Genomic DNA, 17700 nt, shown 5'->3' with positions numbered 1-17700 from the left:
TCAAAAAGTATATAATATATTGTAAATATGTATATATACACATATGGGACAAAAATCATGAACAGTTCCATCATCAAAAGATCCGTAGCTCAACGATGGGCACACGATACACGCACCTGTTTAAAAATTATCTTTTCCTCGCATCATCATCATCATCATCATCATCACTCATCAATGTATACCTCTCTCAGTTCTCAATACGTATTAAACACACAGACTTGCTCGGCTCTCGACTTCTACAAACGATTTTCTACGAGTGTAACAATTATCGTTTCGATCGTATAAAATTTTTTTATTTTTGTTTTGTTTTTTTTTTTTACATATTATTAGGATGCTATTTATAAGCAGTCGTTTTTTCATTCACCATTATTATTTTTATTTTTTTTTTTTTTATTTCTTTTATTCATTGATCACAGTGGCAGTCTGTACGATAATGCATTTCCTCGATAAATCTGTATTATAACCATCGATCGTAAGTTGCGTGTACGGTTCGGGGTTGTGTGCGTGCCTATTAATTACGAGCAACATCTACTCGATAACGTGTGTTGCACATGTGTTTTGCAAGTTTTGCATCGTGTTCGTGGAAAATGTATCATGTCGTTCAGGTAGTTTTTAATGTATCATTTATTATTTTTCTTTTTTTTTTTTTTTAATTGCTCTCCGTCGAGATCAGAAGAGAGAAGGAATAGTCGATTCCCGTAGGTATTCTTTATTTATTTATTATTCTTTTATTTTTATTTTCTCGCTGCACAATGCATATTATTAGATCGAACCCGCATCTTCATCGACTTCAAACCTATTTACATAAATTATTCGTTTCCTCTCACAAATACAATTTTTTCCCTCATTGTACACAATAATATATGGCAAGAATCTTTTGACTTGTTCAATAGCAGTCTTATAGTTTGCCCCCTTTATTTATTTGTTTTTTTTTTCACACTTTTCGATGCAGCGACACGCGAATGTCGATCGAAGATGTAAATTAGAAAAAGATACACATATTTTTTTTTTTCATTTGTTTCATACATTCCATGAAATTTATTCAGTTTGTCTCCCTTCATCAATGATGTCAATCATAAATTCACCCGTAAAAACCATTCGCTTTATCCACGCGACCCGTTCAGGTATATCATTTCTTCGTTATAATTATCATTATAATTAACATTATTTATTTTATCATTATAATTAATTATTATTTATTTACACATTTGATCGATTTTCATGATCGCTTCCAAATCGTAGTTTCATATATATGAGTCTATCTAAGGCATCTTGTTCTATATACTTGTTCGTAACCCAAGTTTTTATACAAGTAAATTTATTTTATATGACAATAAAGGATATCACGCCTTTAGTCGCTCTATTTTTTCTTTTTTACTCATTAACTCGTCACACGTACACAGTTTTCACGCTTCATCATTTTTTCTCAATTATCAAGTCATTGTCGTTCTTGCAACTAAATAAATACATACGTATACTATTAAAGACGATGAGGAAGCGACCGATGTAAATTGCGTAAATGGTCTCTTTGACTATTTTTGTTTCTTTTTTTGTCGCATAATAGCAATTGTTAAAATTGTGAAAATACGTAGCACGTTTGTTTTTTTTTTCTCTATTTTTTACAGAAAAGACTTGGAAACTGCCTTTTATCAATCATTCCAACATCTATGAATTCTCTCTGTTTCTTTTTTCCCTTTCTCTCTTTCTTTTTCTCTCGTTTTAAGGATATTTGAGCGAGTCACATATTATATAGGCTTTTTATCTTTCTCTCATTATACTGTTACAGTAGAGCATTGACATCGTTAATAAATGACATTCGTTAAATGCATCTCGTTCTAATTATGTTTCATTTTTTGCCATGTACCCAATCACACTTGGCTACGATCAACACTCAAAACTGAATATAACAATAGGACGCATCATCCAGTAGAAAAAAACATGCGGTTGTAACTGCACTCGGTTTATACATCGCAATCGTTCAAAATCTCGTTTTCACATTACTATACAATGTTTCGCGTACGTATTCATTTTACTCGAGGATTTGACATTTATTAAATTAATCGTAATTCCATAAAGACTAGCAAGGTTTCGAAACACCGAAATTAATGTACGATCAATTACTCTAAAGTAGTTCCGTTCAAGTGAGTTGCTCACATAATTCAAATCATATGGGGGTTGTTGTTCGTATGTAAACGGTGAAAGAGATTTAGTGAATTGAGTATTGTTATGAAAAAAGCGTCAGTTTTCATCACTTTGACGCTATCGAGGTATAACGCGCTGCGTTAAACACATTTTTCAATTATTTTTTTTTGATTTTGATCGATCTCACAAAAAGTACGGGTGTCGTGATCTCCACTGACATGGCTTTTATTCATACACCGTAGCATATAAGGAGCTTTTGGATGTTTCTTTATTTTCTTTGCTCGACACCAGAATCATCGGAATCATTCGTGTTTAAAAAGTTTGCAAGAATATACACAAACTTCAGGTATGAAAATAACAAGATGTCGTTGTTACTTTTATTTTGAAAATTACATTTTTTTTTATTCGAGGGTAAATCTATGATATACCGGGTATATCAGGCTGACTGAGCTTCCATGGAAAGACACATGCGTAACACATCGTTATGAAATACAACACTCACACTTCATTAGTTATCCATATTATTTATCTAATAAGGATTTTATTTTTCAGAATTACACAAATATAATTGTCATCAGAGGACGAAGTGACGTAACTAAAAAATTAAAATTTTTTAAAATGTTGATAGGTGGTTATTTATTTTTTTAAAAAAAGTGAAATATTATCGAGTTCAAGTCTCATAATAAGAAGTGAAATAAAAACTGTTGCGTGTACAATGTCACGATGAACTGGTCGAAGACGTAACTTCGATGTAATGAAATCAATATAAATTTGTTGCGAGTACTAAATTTTTAGCGTTATTCAAATGTACCATATGACACATATACATACATGTATACATTTTGATGCGTGATTTAATGAAACTCATATTTATCTATCGTTTTTATCTAAACGTTGAAGACTACATTTATATCATTCTCTAGATATACATATACTTCTTATTCTAATAAGGATTACACTCTTCACTTTTAACTGCTCAACTCCATTTTTTCAACTTTCTTTTCGTCCATCATCCCTTTCATACTTACGCTTTATAATATTTGTGTTCAGTAAAAAAACACTTCACTCCATACATTTAGTCAGTTTTCTTAAATTTAGCAAACAAAAAACATTCTCTCTCTTTGTTTTCAATTTTTTATCTCTCATAGCATCATATTTATAATTTTATTCAATTTATCGTAAATATTTTTACCATAAAACAATTATTCATCAGCAAATCATAATTCACTCAAAACCACTTGCAGTCGATCAACATAACCATATTTATTCTATCTTCCCTTATTACAGCGATTAATTACAAATAATTACTATATTCCACAAAAACGGCGCATATCATATAAATATATATTTATTTATTTTATCAAACACACTGTTATCTAATATAAACTTTCGGGCAAAAACAAAATTACACGCAGAGTTTATTTCAAACATATCAATATTTCATCTACAGATTCTCTCTTATACACTTTTAAAGCAACCAAATATTATTTTATCAAAAACATTACCGTGCACCAATTTCAATGCGATCAAATATTTCATGATGAATTTGTTCTTTTAGTCGTCTATTACTGTAGTTAATCATTTTTATTATCATTATTATCATTCACATTACTCTTATTTACGATAGAGTAATAAATTTGTTCAATAATAATAATTCATTTATAGTGAGAAATAATTTTTGTTCTACAGATAAAAATTAATTTTTACAATTTTTAAGGAAAACTGATTTCACAGCGCTCGCATATGGTTTTATACAGTAATAAGCCTACGATAAATTTTTCATTTTCTATCTTGTCGTTCACCTCGACGTTCTCTAATCAATTTTATTACTTTATCAAGAAAAATCAATTTAAAAAATTTTTTTCGTTAAATTTCCTATAAAACAGAACTGCAACTTTGCTTAAAATTTACGTATCAATCGTGGGATATTTTTGATACACTTGATGGAAGTAAGATAATTCTTGAAAAAGATAACATTACTGAATTGAAGTTTAGATTGATGTTATTTCTTTACATTTAACAATTCAGAGAGAGAGAGAGAAAGTGTAAATTATAGTTATAATAATTTCCGTTTGTCCACAATGTACAACTTATGACCCAAGAATTGGGATGTAACATAATATAAATATTGCTGTTAAAATTATTCTTAGTAACAGAGACGCAATCCTCTCTAGCCTTCAGCAACACATTTGACATGTTCAAATAATACATAAATGTAGTCTTAAATATAGTTGTATTCGGGACTTGTAAAAATTAGCTTTTTACAATAATCGAATCAGAATATTTGCGCACCGATGAAGAAAATGAAACTCATACATAAAAGCTCTAACGTTCGTTCACTTTCAACTTTGAAACATGATGAATATGACAACTAGAGTAAGTCGTATTTTTTATTGCGTACAGGTTATTGTAAAAAGTACCATTTACAAAAATTTCTTTTGAGTTATTTGCTTAATAATTAAGAATACGCATTTTCCAAGGTGCGCAAAATATTGAAAAAGATGAATGAAAAGCCTAAGTCAAATAGTAGATATGCGAATGTGTGAAATTGAAAAAAGATGCACTTCTTCTCAAGAAAATGAGAATAAAAAACGACGGATGCTTTTTCGAAAGGCAATATTAATTCAGGGCTAGAGAGCAAAAGCACAACGCGCTTACTTGTAAGCAACGATTGCAGCAAGGGCGGAGGGTAAATGAGAAAAACCAAGCCAAACCTCGTCTCGTACAGTTTGAAGAAAAATTACGAAGAAGAGGAAAAAAAAACCCAGTAAAAAGTAGCACAGGGCCCGAGACGAGGTCGTTTGTTGTGGCTGGGTGATAGCGTTGAAGTTTCAAGTTGTCACAGTCGTCATCGTCGTTGTGATGCGTTTTTAATATTATAATAGGTCAAAAAATGTAGTGTTCAATTGGCGGCATTTTGGTAGTTGAAGAGGGCAGGCGAGGGCTGGATGGGGGCGGGTAGTGGGGCAGGGTTTCAGCAGCAACGCAGCGGATTACATGGGATAGAGAGAGAGAGAGACAGAGTAGAGGACGATCGAACGACACCAACGCATCGTCGTCGTGCACAGGGCAAAGAGACCACAACCCTTCGCGAGCCACCGCCGCCGCCTTCGAGAGCCGAGGCTTGGTATATATAGAAGGCAAGCCTCTGCGAGCGAGAGCGAACTTAGTCGTACTTGAGAAAAGCATTGGACTTGGGCTCGCGCTGTCCGGGATGGCTCTGCCAGGCGCCCTGGGAGGCGTTGGGATTGTTCGGGCCGCCCTGGGTGCCCTGATTGCCGGCGTTGTTGCCGTCGCCGTTACCGGCGCCCCCGGCGCCGCCGCCCGCGCCACCTGCCTGATTCATCCAGCCTGAGAGGAAGCCCGAGTTGCCGCTAGCCGCGAGGCTGTTGTTGCTGTTGGGAGGCTGCCCGGGCGGGCCCGGCTGATTGTTGTAGCCCTGGTCGTTTCCCTGGTTCTGCAGGTTGCCGATGAGGCCCCAGCTGGCCTGGTTGATCGCCGCCGCTACCAATGCCGGATTCATCGGCAAGGCCGAGAGACTAAGGCCGCCCATTGCCAAGGGGTTGGACATCCCACCAGCCTGGCCTCCACCGTTGTTCTGGCCAGTAATGCCCAGCGCCTGTAGATTGGGCATGTCGAGGTTACCGCGGTTCCCTGGATTGTTCCAGCCGTTCGGGCCCATGTTGTTGCCCGAGTGGCCCATGTACCTGTTACCTTGGTAGTTTCCCGGCATGTTATTGTCCATGGGACCGCCGCCACCGCCGCCGCCGCCGCCGCCGCCCATGCCGCCTCGGCCGCCCACGCGCATGTTGCCGCCGCTGTTGAGCTGATTGTTGAAGTTGCCGCCGCCGCTGCCGCCGCCGCCACCGCCGCCGCCGCGATTGTTGGCGTCGGACTTGGGCGCCGCGTTGGACACGTGCACCGAGACGCCCTTGATTATGTGATCCTCGCCGCAGAGCGACTGCGCGACCTCGGGATCGAGGAAAGTCACGAAGCTGAACGCACGGAACGGCTTGGGGATGAACACGTCGGTAACTTCGCCGAACTTGGTGAAGTACTCGCGCAAATCATCGGCCGTCAGATCCTCGGTGCAGCGACCCACGAACACTTTGCACGGAACTTGCTGGATCATGCCTTCCTGTAGTACACATTCAAGTACACTTTCTCAATGTTTTTTGTTTTCCTTTTTTGATTTTTGATTGATTATTTCAGATTTTGTTTTTGTTTTTTTAATGCTTTTCGCGTCGCGCTGCGCCTACTAATTATTCGTTATAAGCTCAGTTGGAATTCGTATAGATGGACGTTTAAGAGACTCGCCTGCAATTTTTTTACGTTGTATCGATTATTAATTATCACAACGTTGACATAAAAGAATTTGGCATTGACTATATACTCCTTGTGGTGACACTTAATCCTATTTTTGCGCGATTCACACTGGATAAAATGATATAAGCTAAAGTACACGCTTGCTTTATCATGGACTACCTAATTTATTAATATTTCATACATTTTTGTTTTGTTTTTATGATAAAATCCATACATAACGTAGTAGTTTTTTTTTGTAAATATTACAATATTTACATTACAATAAATGGTACAAATGTCATCTTTTGCACGCATTTCAGTACACGAGTCTATATATTGTTTAATGAATATATACGTATGAATCATGACAAGATGATAGATGAAAACATTGACAAGACCGAGTAGAAAATTTAACCGTACCTTACTTTATAATATGAATCACCATAAGTGACGCTGACATATATAAATCAAAATAAAATTCGATCGTTTCGTTTCAAGAATTAAAAAAAATAACATCGCATAAAGCGAGAATTTTTATAGTTGCATAGAAAGTGCGGTAATAAAAAATTGATATTCAACAAATGATGTTTAGCAATAATTAACAAGCTAAATTACACGTGTATACCTTAACTGACGACTACCGACAAATCATTTGAATTAAAAATCAATCTCCTCCCACAAACTGTCACGGCAACAGTCGGCACTTTGTATAATGTTACAAATTTTATAAAAAAAAAAGAGAATAAATGGAAAAAACGACAGCACATTCGAGATAGAAAAAAAGAAGATAGAAACTAGCTCTCTTAATATCTAGCCTCGGCGTACTCCCGGCGCTTGTAGCTGCCGGAATAGCTGTAGCCGTCCTTCGCGGGCTCGTCGTATCTCACGTCGCTCGTGGCGTCGCGACCGCCGTGATGATAGCCGGAGCCGTGATGATAGCTCGCCTCGTGGTACCTGGAGTCTTGCTCGTAGGCCGCCTGCGACTGGTGATTATAACTGGCGTACTTGTCGTCGTAGCGCGCGTAATCCTGATGATAGGCCGCGGCTTGCTGGGCCGCCGCGGGCTGCTGCTGGTCGCCGTAGCCCGGATAGGCGGCGGGCGCCTGATCGTAGGGCCCCGCCGGGGCAGCCGCCGCCGCCGCGCCGTAGGCCTTGCCGTCGCCGTACGCCGGGGCGGCCGCGGCGGGACCGTAGGCGCTCGGCGGCTGGGCCGCGGGTGGTCCCGCGGGGACACCACCGCCACCGGCCGGCACCGCCGCCGGAGCCGCCTGATGCGCGTGCCCGTCGTACGGATAATTGGATGGATAGGATGGATAGTGAGTGGCTTTGTACTCGTAATCGGCGGAGTTGGCGCCCGCCTCGTATCTGGAGGCGCCGCCGCCGGAGTGATGATGATGGGGCTGCTGCTGGTGCTGCTGCTGATGATGATGCTGCTGGTGCTGCTGATGATGGTGGTGATGGTGATGATGATCGTATGGCTTACCACGCCTCGACGCCGAGTAACCACCGCTGCCGCGCGAGTAGTACTCGCCACCGCCCTTGGCGCCTTCGTAGCCCGAGGATGACTGTCGCGACATCACTATGCCATCAATGTTCTGCAACCAGACACAACACTCATGCGCACGCTCGCTTTTTAGTTGTCTATGAATATCGCGAGAATTGAAGGGAGTAAGGATATTCTTTTCTTTTCTTTGTCATATCTGCTTTTTTTTTTTTTTTTAACGAATCACGACAGAGGCTTTCGAGATAAGTTCGTCGCTTTTTGCAACGGGTGCGAAAACGCGCTGACGCTTCTCTCGAAATCTTCACTCCCGAAAATTATCATCATCGGTCCGTTTATACACGAGACACCCGAAAATTAATGCTCTTAATCCATACAATGCTCTCGTTTTCATAACTTATCGACTATATAGGCGTTGCATACTCGTGCATTATCATAAATGCGCCATGATAACAGTTTTTTTTTTTGTATTGACATTCATTCTCAACTATCAGAGTAAAAAAACCCATACTCAATTACAATTTTTTTTTTCTTTTCATTAAACTCTCTGTTGGAACACAGACTGTACTGTGCATCCATGTACCGCTGGTTTTTATCAATAAGCTATGAGCAAAGACAACTTCAATAAAATCACAAGCAGAATTCGGATACTTAATTAGCACACGATTATACATGGCATTATGTTGACGATAATTGCCGAAACGGACTCAGAAAAGTAGTAATCATACAGCACTCTGCATTATACTCATTATTAGGCTTGCAACGCGAAAAGTAACTCGCGAAATTATTCTTTTAATCGGCACACATTTTTTTTTAAATTTGAAACCGTAGAAAAAGTCGAGCTCTGTTGACAGTTATTAATTTCACGCAAATACACATAATGAAGCGCTCGTTTTACGGAAAAATTCACACATTCTTCGAGCCAACAAGAGTATATATGTCAAAAAACGCGAAAACGGTTAACAAAAATAATCAGCTTTTAAAACTCATAATCGAATATATATTCACAGGCGCTTGAGCCAACAATGACACGCGTATTCTGCGATTGATAAGTTACCGAAGTTTAGAAGTATCTAACTTTCTCAAGAGCAGTAGAGCCATATCACTAATATCCACATGCTAAGTTTGTGTTTAATCTTCAAACTCTGCGCAGTCCAGAGTTTTTTTTGTCTCAACACATTAAATGTACATTCTGTCAGTCTCTGTTAACATGATCACAAATATACAATACACACATAATGCTCAAATGAAACATTCTTACGCTCATTCAATACTCCAAAATGCTTTCATGCCAAGTTGCTTTCTAAGTCTCTTAAACATTCATCTACACTTTCCACACTTTTCTTAAATAAATTGAACTCAAACTGATTCATAATGTTTCTTATATGGATTTTAAAAAGTTACATGATTATTTGAAATTCAAGTTTTTTGTAATATCGACCAAATTGTAAAAAAAAGAACTAATGAATGATTATTTGAATGTTTAAGAATTTTAATTTCAAATTGTTTATTAATATAATTGAAAAGTTGTAGTTTATCATTAAATAATTGTAATACAAATTTCAACACGACTTTCAAGAAACGTAGCTCAAAAAAATTTACCGTTCGATAATATGTGCTTCAGAAATTTTTCTATGACTCATGCAAACTCACTCATTCTGGGAGTATTTCAAACATCAATTCTTCAAATCAACAAACTTTAAATAAGATGAAAAGTACTGAAGCAATTATTATAAAAGTAAAACCTCACAAATGTTTTTGTTTTTTCTTAAAAAAAAATTGTTCGTCAGTCTTCACAAGTGAGCACAAATCACTGGCAAGATCTTGAATATAGTAGCAACCATCAAGGAGACAATTGCTCTAAATTCATAGTTAGTAATAACCTCTTACCTTGCTGTTGGGCACTTTCACATCACACCATCTACCATCAATCATATGACGTTGGGCTAGGCATCTTAGTTGAGACTCATAACTGCCAAATCGAATGAATCCAAAACCCTTGCTTTGACCAGATTTTGAATCTTTTTTTACCTGAATAATTAATCAATAATAAATTAGTACTTTGGTAAAAGAAGTAAATACGTAGCAACATTAGAATTTTGCCGTACCTGAGCCATCAGAACTTCGCCAAAAGTCTCAAAGTACTCTCTAAGATTCTGCTCTGTGGTTTTCCATGGTAATCCAAGAACGATCAGATCAGTGCAACGAAGTTTGGTTTCCATACGCTTAGTTTTAGCCGTAGAATTCTCTAAGTTGTCATCGGATTTACGTTTATTTTCTGTAATTGTAAATAAGAATAAATTAGAAAAAAAATGTAATCATATTGCTTTAACTCATTGAATGATGTTGGTTTGAACAGTTGTGTTTACAAAGTCATCATTAAGAAAAAGAGGAAACTGCATTAGCATACGAAGTACTAAAATCGGTCCAAAATAATACCGATTCCAATATCAACATCGCTATCCCATTATGGAAAATTTCGGAGACGTCGTCGTCGACATGTCATTGCCATTAAACGCATCATCGTCGCGGAGTGCACAAGGCCACTCGTTAAAATTTGGCATTGTTTCGATAACGGGGCAACGATACGAGACACGTGTTTTCGTTGTTAAATAACGTTCGGCTATAACGGCGTGTGTGTGCATCATTATTATCAAGAGGCCAGAACTCCCTACACACGCATCGCACGACCGAGACCGGGCGCGCGAGGGGGAGGGTTACAAAAGTCGAAGAGAATCATCATCATCATCATTAGCGCGTGTGACGTGGAGAGAGAGAGAGGAGGGAAGGATGGAGCAGCCGAGTCACGGACGCGGCTGCAGCTTTTTCATGTTAGCTCCGTAGACGCTCCTTGGCGCAAAGCACACGTACACGCGAGTATACACCGAAAAAAAAAGACTTTCTCGCGGGCCCGCCAAGTGCCGTATAGGATTATACAGCAGCGCATACGCGTGTATGTGTGTTATGTCGGTGTGGCGTGCCCGGCCGCGACAAAATGGCCGCCCGCTGCTGCTGCTGCTGCTGGTGCTCGCCACACATCATCGCGGTGTACGCGAATGAATTGTAGATGTGGAACTTTCGTATCGACTCGAAAAGTAAAACGGCCGAATGGTCCCTCTGTAAAATCATCGGATAATGCCTCGCTGCCGCCGATGCATAAAACGTAGATAGACGATAGTAGAAAGAGTAGTAGTAGAAATATACACACAAACGCGCGCACACACAGAGAGAGACACACGGACACACAGAGGGAGAGATGATGATATCCGAGGCAGGGGGTAACACGACCAAAACTCCCCGGGTGTCGTTGATGCCTAGCGTGTGCATGTATGCCTGCGTGTACGCGGGAAATAATCAACGACATCATCATCGTGGTGGTGTGTGCATGGTGGTGGTGGTGTGGTAACGAACCTTTTGGGAAATTGCAAAAGTAAACGGTCTTGCCCCAGCCGTTCTCCGGTGCGTGTAGCCTGCCGTCGACGAGGCGCACGCCGCGCATCGCCCTCGACTCGGGATTGCGGTACTTGAGGCCGCACGTGCCCGGGAACTGGGCCGCGAGGGTGGTCAGGAGCAGAGTGCCGTCGTCCTCCGTGGGCAGCTCGATCGGCTCCTCACCCTCGTCCTCCGAGACCTGAATGTAAGACGACATAACGCTCGTGGTAGTAGTAGTAGTAGTAGTAGTAGTGGTATTAGCGCCGCTGCCCGCGTTGGTGGTGTTAGTACTACTGCTGCTGCTGCTGCTGCTGCTAGCTGCCGTTGGCTTCGTGGATTTCGTCGTCGTCGGCGCTACTAATTCGTCGCTGGCAGCAGGAATTTTGACGTCGTTGAGCAGCTCGTCGTTGGTCGGATGCAACTCGAGCTCCACCTCGCTCTCTTGCTGCTTGATTATATCTATGTCGCCGGCGGTCGTCGCTGCTGCTGCTGCTTCTTTGCTGCTGCTACTGCTGCTGCCGCTACTGCTGCTGCTGCTACGTTCCTGCTGATGTAGCTGGGTCTGCGTTTCTCCTGGCTGCTGCTCTTGTTTCACACGCATGAAATCGACCTTTTCTACTATTTCCTTATAGCCCCGCCGCTTTCTCTCTCTTTCGTTCTTCGCTCACAACTCGGGCGCGAGCCGATGATATCTATGGAGCATCGATTGTTCCGACGACACCTCTTCGAGGACAGAGATATAGCTTCGATAGCTGTCGTTGTTGTTGTTGTTATTGTTGTTATCGATGACGACTCTCTAGCACTTATGAAAAACTGAATCGTAGAATTCGGTCTTATATAGGTGCCTATATACGATACTTTATGTCGTGTGTCGAACTATGAATAGTATTTTTGCATGTAACATAGGTGTGTATAGTAGTGGTAGTAGTAGGTAGAAGTAGTCGTACGAAGGCCAAAAAGAGAGAAGATGAGAGCACAAAATACACACACAGCTGCAGTCCCACAATCGCACAACGATATATATGTATATATAACACTCAGCAAGTTCTCGGGAACGAGATTATATCCTTTTTCTCTCTCACTCGCAAATTTTCTCAATACGGTTTATTGTTTTGTTTTCTCTTTCTCTCGATTCTTTCCTGCGTTGCTTTCTTTCTTTTTCTTTGTTATGTACGTTTTAACAATGAAATACAACGGATAAATGTATTATCTAAATTTTGTTTTTTTTTTTTTTTTTGTTTGTTACTGTTCTATTTTGCAATGCACACCAAGTTTTCTTTCACACCCGCGGAGACTCTCGCAGCGCAGTCACTCTCACAGCTCTCGCTCTTTATATATATATTAATTATAAAATAATATATATATCGATACACACAGTTTCTCGCGCGCACAAGCACAAACACTCGGACTCAAACAGACTCAACGCAGCGGCTTCACCACACGCAGATCTTCCCTCAGCAGTGCATAGCAGGAAAATGTCGGACTCGCGACGGCGAGAAGCGAGACTTGCGGTGCCCCGTCGATGGCTCTCGCTAGTCGCGCTGCTGCTGCCGCTAGCGGCTGTTCCCCCTCTCTTCCTCCATATATATTCCTTCTCTGCCGCGTCGTCGTATATATTCGTACACATTAAAAAGAAAAAAAAAAAANCTCAAAAATTCAATTTTTCATTCAAATTACGAATAGAATCACTTGAGACCCAAATATTAATGGTAAAGTAAAAAATTATAAGTCAATGTAACATTGATTACTTTTTTTTAAATAAATTCTTCCATTTATTGCATAGTTTAAAACATTTTTAACGATATAATTAAATATTTTATAACGACGACGCGTTAATCGTCATAATCTTTCTACATGAATATTCAGTAACTGGGAAACCGACGAAAAGCGGCAAAATATTTAAAATAATCAGCCGTGTGCGGCACATGGGTAAACTTGCAGTAAGCTTTCGCGAATACCTGCCGACAAGTTGGTAACTCTCGGCAGGAAAATCTGCAGCACGGCGTACATACTTACTACGTGTATATAGTTCGTTGGATAGAGAGAGAAAAAGAGACAGACTGTACGAGGAAAAGAGAGAGAGAGTGCGAGAGAGAGAGAGAGAGAGAGAAAGGAGACACGCAGACGAGCCGCATATAATTGTAAAATGGCAAAAGTATAAACTTCTGTCAAAAAATCGCACGTCGGAGGTTATGCTTATTAATTGAATCCCGGCCTGGTGCACTGCCACATAATAAATTCGGCGAGATATTATGACATCTGCACGTTGTACGCTTTCTCGAGATTTATAGCGCGACGTGGCCGCGGTATAATCGCGTTTATAAAGATTACGCGTTCGTGCAATATTACTCATGGTACACGTATTTGTAATCAGTTGAGAATTTTTCACTATCGAGGGAAACATATTTTCTAAAGTGCCGAAGGTAAATATTGTTTACCTCCACTGCGAGCAGTCTCTCTGCAGGCTGCTTGTTTCTCAATAATTTTATAATACCTCGTTCTTGAATCTGTGTTTTGCGTTGTGAATTTTTAGAACTCGACAAGTTTGACGATAAAGTCATGGGTGCATCACCGAGCAAAGTCGAGGATCTCTCGAAAAATACATATCTCGAAAGGTTCTGCAGCAAAGAGCCTATACCGCTGGAGGATGACTTTTGGAATCATTTGCTGTCGTACAATATAAGACCGCCACTGACTAGAAATGATCAAATCGAGCTTGATTCTAGATTGGATTTGTGCTGTCAACAGTTGTTAGTGAACAATCAAATAACGGGGAATATTGGCACACTCATTCAAGTGACGCTTATCAAAATAACTGAACTTCTTCGCAAGCCTGACCAAGAAAAGTAAACAATTGAGCTTTCTTTATGAAATACTTTATTTAAAAAGTTTCATGACACATGTTTATTTTTGTAGTATCGTACCTGCTTGGCAAACCTTCAATTCACTTTTTGCTGTAAGATGTATTTTAAAGTATCTTATAGAAACAGTTGGAGAAGAGGAAATGGTCAGACATACAGAAGCTCAAATTTCTGTGGAAGAATCAAATAGCTTATTACCAGTAAGATTACAATCATTCATTGAGGCTCTAGTTGGAATTATGGTGGATGTACCACTGTGGTAATTATCTATCAAATCTGCATACTATGATTTGAACTAGCAATTATTATACTTCAAATAAATTTTCAGTGAATTTACATATATCGTTCATCTAGAAGCTATAAATTGCCTATTAGTATTGTTATCTGTTCAACTATTTTCTCAAACTCCTGCAGAATATAGTACAGTTTATAGAATTGTTATGAATGAAGAATTGCGTGCTCATGCACCAGTGTTGGTTTGCACTTTGCTAAATAATTTTGCCGAACAGACCCAAGCACCTCCAGGTATACTTGCTCCACATCCTGGTTCCAGTATTGTTTTCAGTATTGCTGGTACGTTTTTGCATACATTCATTACATTCATAAGAAAAAACGAAATGAAATAATTTCAAAATTTATTTCAGCTGGACTCTGGAATGTAATCACTTTTGGAATCAGTAGTACTAAGAATGTTTCAGTATCACATGGTGGTAATATGGAAGAAATTGAAAAGAAACGAGATACTGATACTCCATTAGCTAGTCAGTCCCTATTATTGCTGTTGGTCTTGACAAATCATTGCACGCAGCATTCTTTACACAATTCATACAGGGAGGCGCTCTTCACATTTACAAATGTTACAGGTACAAAGATAATATGGTAATATAATAAATATGTGTGAATAGGACACAGTAATAATAACATTTTTTATTCATCAGAAAACTGTCAAACATCTTGTGAAGGACCATGTGCTTTTAAATTTAATGTAGAAAAATTGTATAGGACAATATGTAAAGTACCTAATACAGATGAAATTACACTCCTTCTGTACATGCTGCTTCACAGAAACTCTAATGTTAAACAATTCATAATGAAAAGGCTGGATTTGCAATCTCTGGTATGAACTATTTCATTACATTTTTTATTATTTATTAACCTTATTTCATTTCATAATTATAAATTTTAAATTCTCAGATAGTACCTATTCTGAAGATACTTTATAATGCTCCAGATAATACTTCCCATCATATTTATATGTCTCTAATTATTTTATTAATCTTGAGTGAAGATGAATCATTTAATAAGAGTGTTCATGATACAGTGAGTATCTTGTTTTTATGTGGAGATTAACTATGATGAAAATTAATTATATATTATATATCTTATAAATGTGAAATTTTTAAGGTATTGAAAGGTGTAACCTGGTACACTGAACGATCAATCAGTGAAATATCTCTTGGAGGTCTACTGATTCTTGTTGTTATTAGAACCATTCAATACAACATGTTAAAAATGAGGGATAGATATTTGCATACAAATTGTTTAGCAGCTCTGGCAAACATGTCAAGTCAATTTAGATCATTACATCCCTATGTAAGTCAGAGATTAATAAGCTTATTTGAAACATTGGCCAAAAAACATGCTAAACTGGAAGCAACTGTTAGAGCTCAATCTTCTTCAACTGAAGTGGCAATAAATATTAATAACGGAAATGCAAACACTGATTTGGTAAGTACTGAAAATTACATGAACAAAACCCAATGATTTTAAATTTATAACAATATTTCAGATTCAAGATTTAACAGTATTAGAGGAAGTTTTAAGGATGGTTTTAGAAATTATCAATAGTACTTTAACCCATCAGCTAGCGCATAATCAAAATTTAATTTACACATTACTTTATAAAAAAGATGTTTTCCAACCATTTAGAACTCATTCTTCATTCCAAGATATCATTCAGAATGTAGATTCGGTAAATACAATTTTAAGTTTGAATTAATGATATTTCGACTTTGACACTAAACTTTACCTATATTTTAGGTAATAAGCTTTTTTTCTGTTAAACTGGAGGAAAAAGAGCATACTCAAATTGGAGTGACCGATGTATTAGAAACAATTAAACAAGGCACTAGTCAATGGCCACGAGATCGTTTGAGGGTATGATACTTTTACTTAAAAAATTTTATCTCTGAAACAAACAATAAATAATCCAACAAAATTACGTTTCAGAAATTCCCGGAACTCAAGTTCAAATACGTAGAAGAAGAGCAACCAGAAGAATTTTTCATTCCTTACGTTTGGAGTGTGGTGTATCAAAGTGCATTGCTTCACTGGAGCGCCGAAAATATAAAATTATTTTTACCAAGCCAGGGAGAACAGACAACCGTCATCGTTTGCTGATACGACGACAACGTCGACGACACATGATATTGCATTATTTGTTAAGACTAATACAACAAAAACTACTTTGTTAACGCGATTATGACACTGCGGAAATCTTTCTCGCACTAAAACGTTTATAGCTACGGTGTAAATTTTATCAAAGGCGCTAATGAAACGGAGCGCTTTATATAAATTGATTACTCTTCGCCAGTGCCAACTGCAACAGATCTGTTAAACGAAGAATGCTACCAAATTACGTTGAGGTACGCGGCGCCATTCAACCAAACGTATCCCGCTATCGATTTCGTTGCAATAATGAACTTAGCATAGTTACTGCTAATCGTAAATGGGCTACGAATTCAGGAGAGCAGATATAGCTTTTAATAATCAATCAGCTTTGATTAGTGTAAATAATTTTTCATAAATTATGCCAATACTATACTAAGTATGAATACAAATCTGAATCATTTTTTATATAAAAATGTATATAACTAAACTGTTTCCACTGTGAATAGAATAAAGATAAAATAAAATTATGTATATAAAAAATTTAATTCGTGTTCAACGACACCTTCTCTTTTGCGCAAATCGGCGAATGATTAGGGTAAAAATAAAAACCAAGAAATAGCTTATTTTTCGGATTTATACCTTTATTAAACAAATACACTTGACATCGTAGCATTATTTATATTTTTATACGTATATATACTTTTTTTAGATGAATGTCATTAAGATATAATTATTTTAATTATATATTCCTATCTTCTTATGTGCATAGGGCAAACGTCATTTTTTTTTCTTAATTATTTACCGAACAAATAATGATGTTCACATATCTCTTTTCGAGGAAGCCTCGGAAATACAAATGAAAAATTAAAATATATTGCTGTTAGAATTTACTCTTGAGTATAAACCAAATTACATCTCCATAAGAATATATATGCTGTAAATTTGTTACTTTTTTTTTCAATCTGATATACTCTAGGAAATAAGCTTTATTTTTTGCAAAAGAATAGTCTCAGTTTTTCACATATGTTTATACAATATTTAATACTGAGAACTATACAAATACGCATA

General features: G+C 38.0%; 2 protein-coding genes across 2 annotated transcripts; one reads left to right on the top strand and one right to left on the bottom strand.

Moving 5' to 3' along the window:
* Positions 1-5220: 5220 nt before the first annotated feature.
* On the bottom strand, positions 5221-12880 carry LOC106659904 (TAR DNA-binding protein 43-like). Its single transcript, XM_014382658.2, has 4 exons — positions 11360-12880; positions 10057-10226; positions 9839-9979; positions 5221-6280 (listed from the first exon to the last, which is right to left on the bottom strand). Exons 1-4 carry the CDS (start codon positions 11979-11981, stop codon positions 5309-5311), a joined length of 1905 nt encoding a protein of 634 aa, XP_014238144.1. The 5' UTR covers positions 11982-12880; the 3' UTR covers positions 5221-5308.
* A 201-nt stretch (positions 12881-13081) lies between these two features.
* LOC111694171 (dymeclin-like) lies at positions 13082-17255 on the top strand. Its single transcript, XM_023461186.1, has 11 exons — positions 13082-13803; positions 13914-14226; positions 14297-14500; positions 14570-14814; positions 14886-15104; positions 15180-15358; positions 15436-15561; positions 15646-15969; positions 16031-16213; positions 16282-16398; positions 16471-17255. Exons 2-11 carry the CDS (start codon positions 13940-13942, stop codon positions 16639-16641), a joined length of 2055 nt encoding a protein of 684 aa, XP_023316954.1. The 5' UTR covers positions 13082-13803; positions 13914-13939; the 3' UTR covers positions 16642-17255.
* Positions 17256-17700: the final 445 nt, after the last annotated feature.

Source organism: Trichogramma pretiosum, unplaced genomic scaffold (assembly GCF_000599845.2).
Source record: "Trichogramma pretiosum strain Unisexual culture from Peru unplaced genomic scaffold, Tpre_2.0 scaffold36, whole genome shotgun sequence".
NCBI lineage: Eukaryota > Metazoa > Arthropoda > Insecta > Hymenoptera > Trichogrammatidae > Trichogramma > Trichogramma pretiosum.
This window is presented reverse-complemented; position numbering and strand designations above follow the sequence as displayed.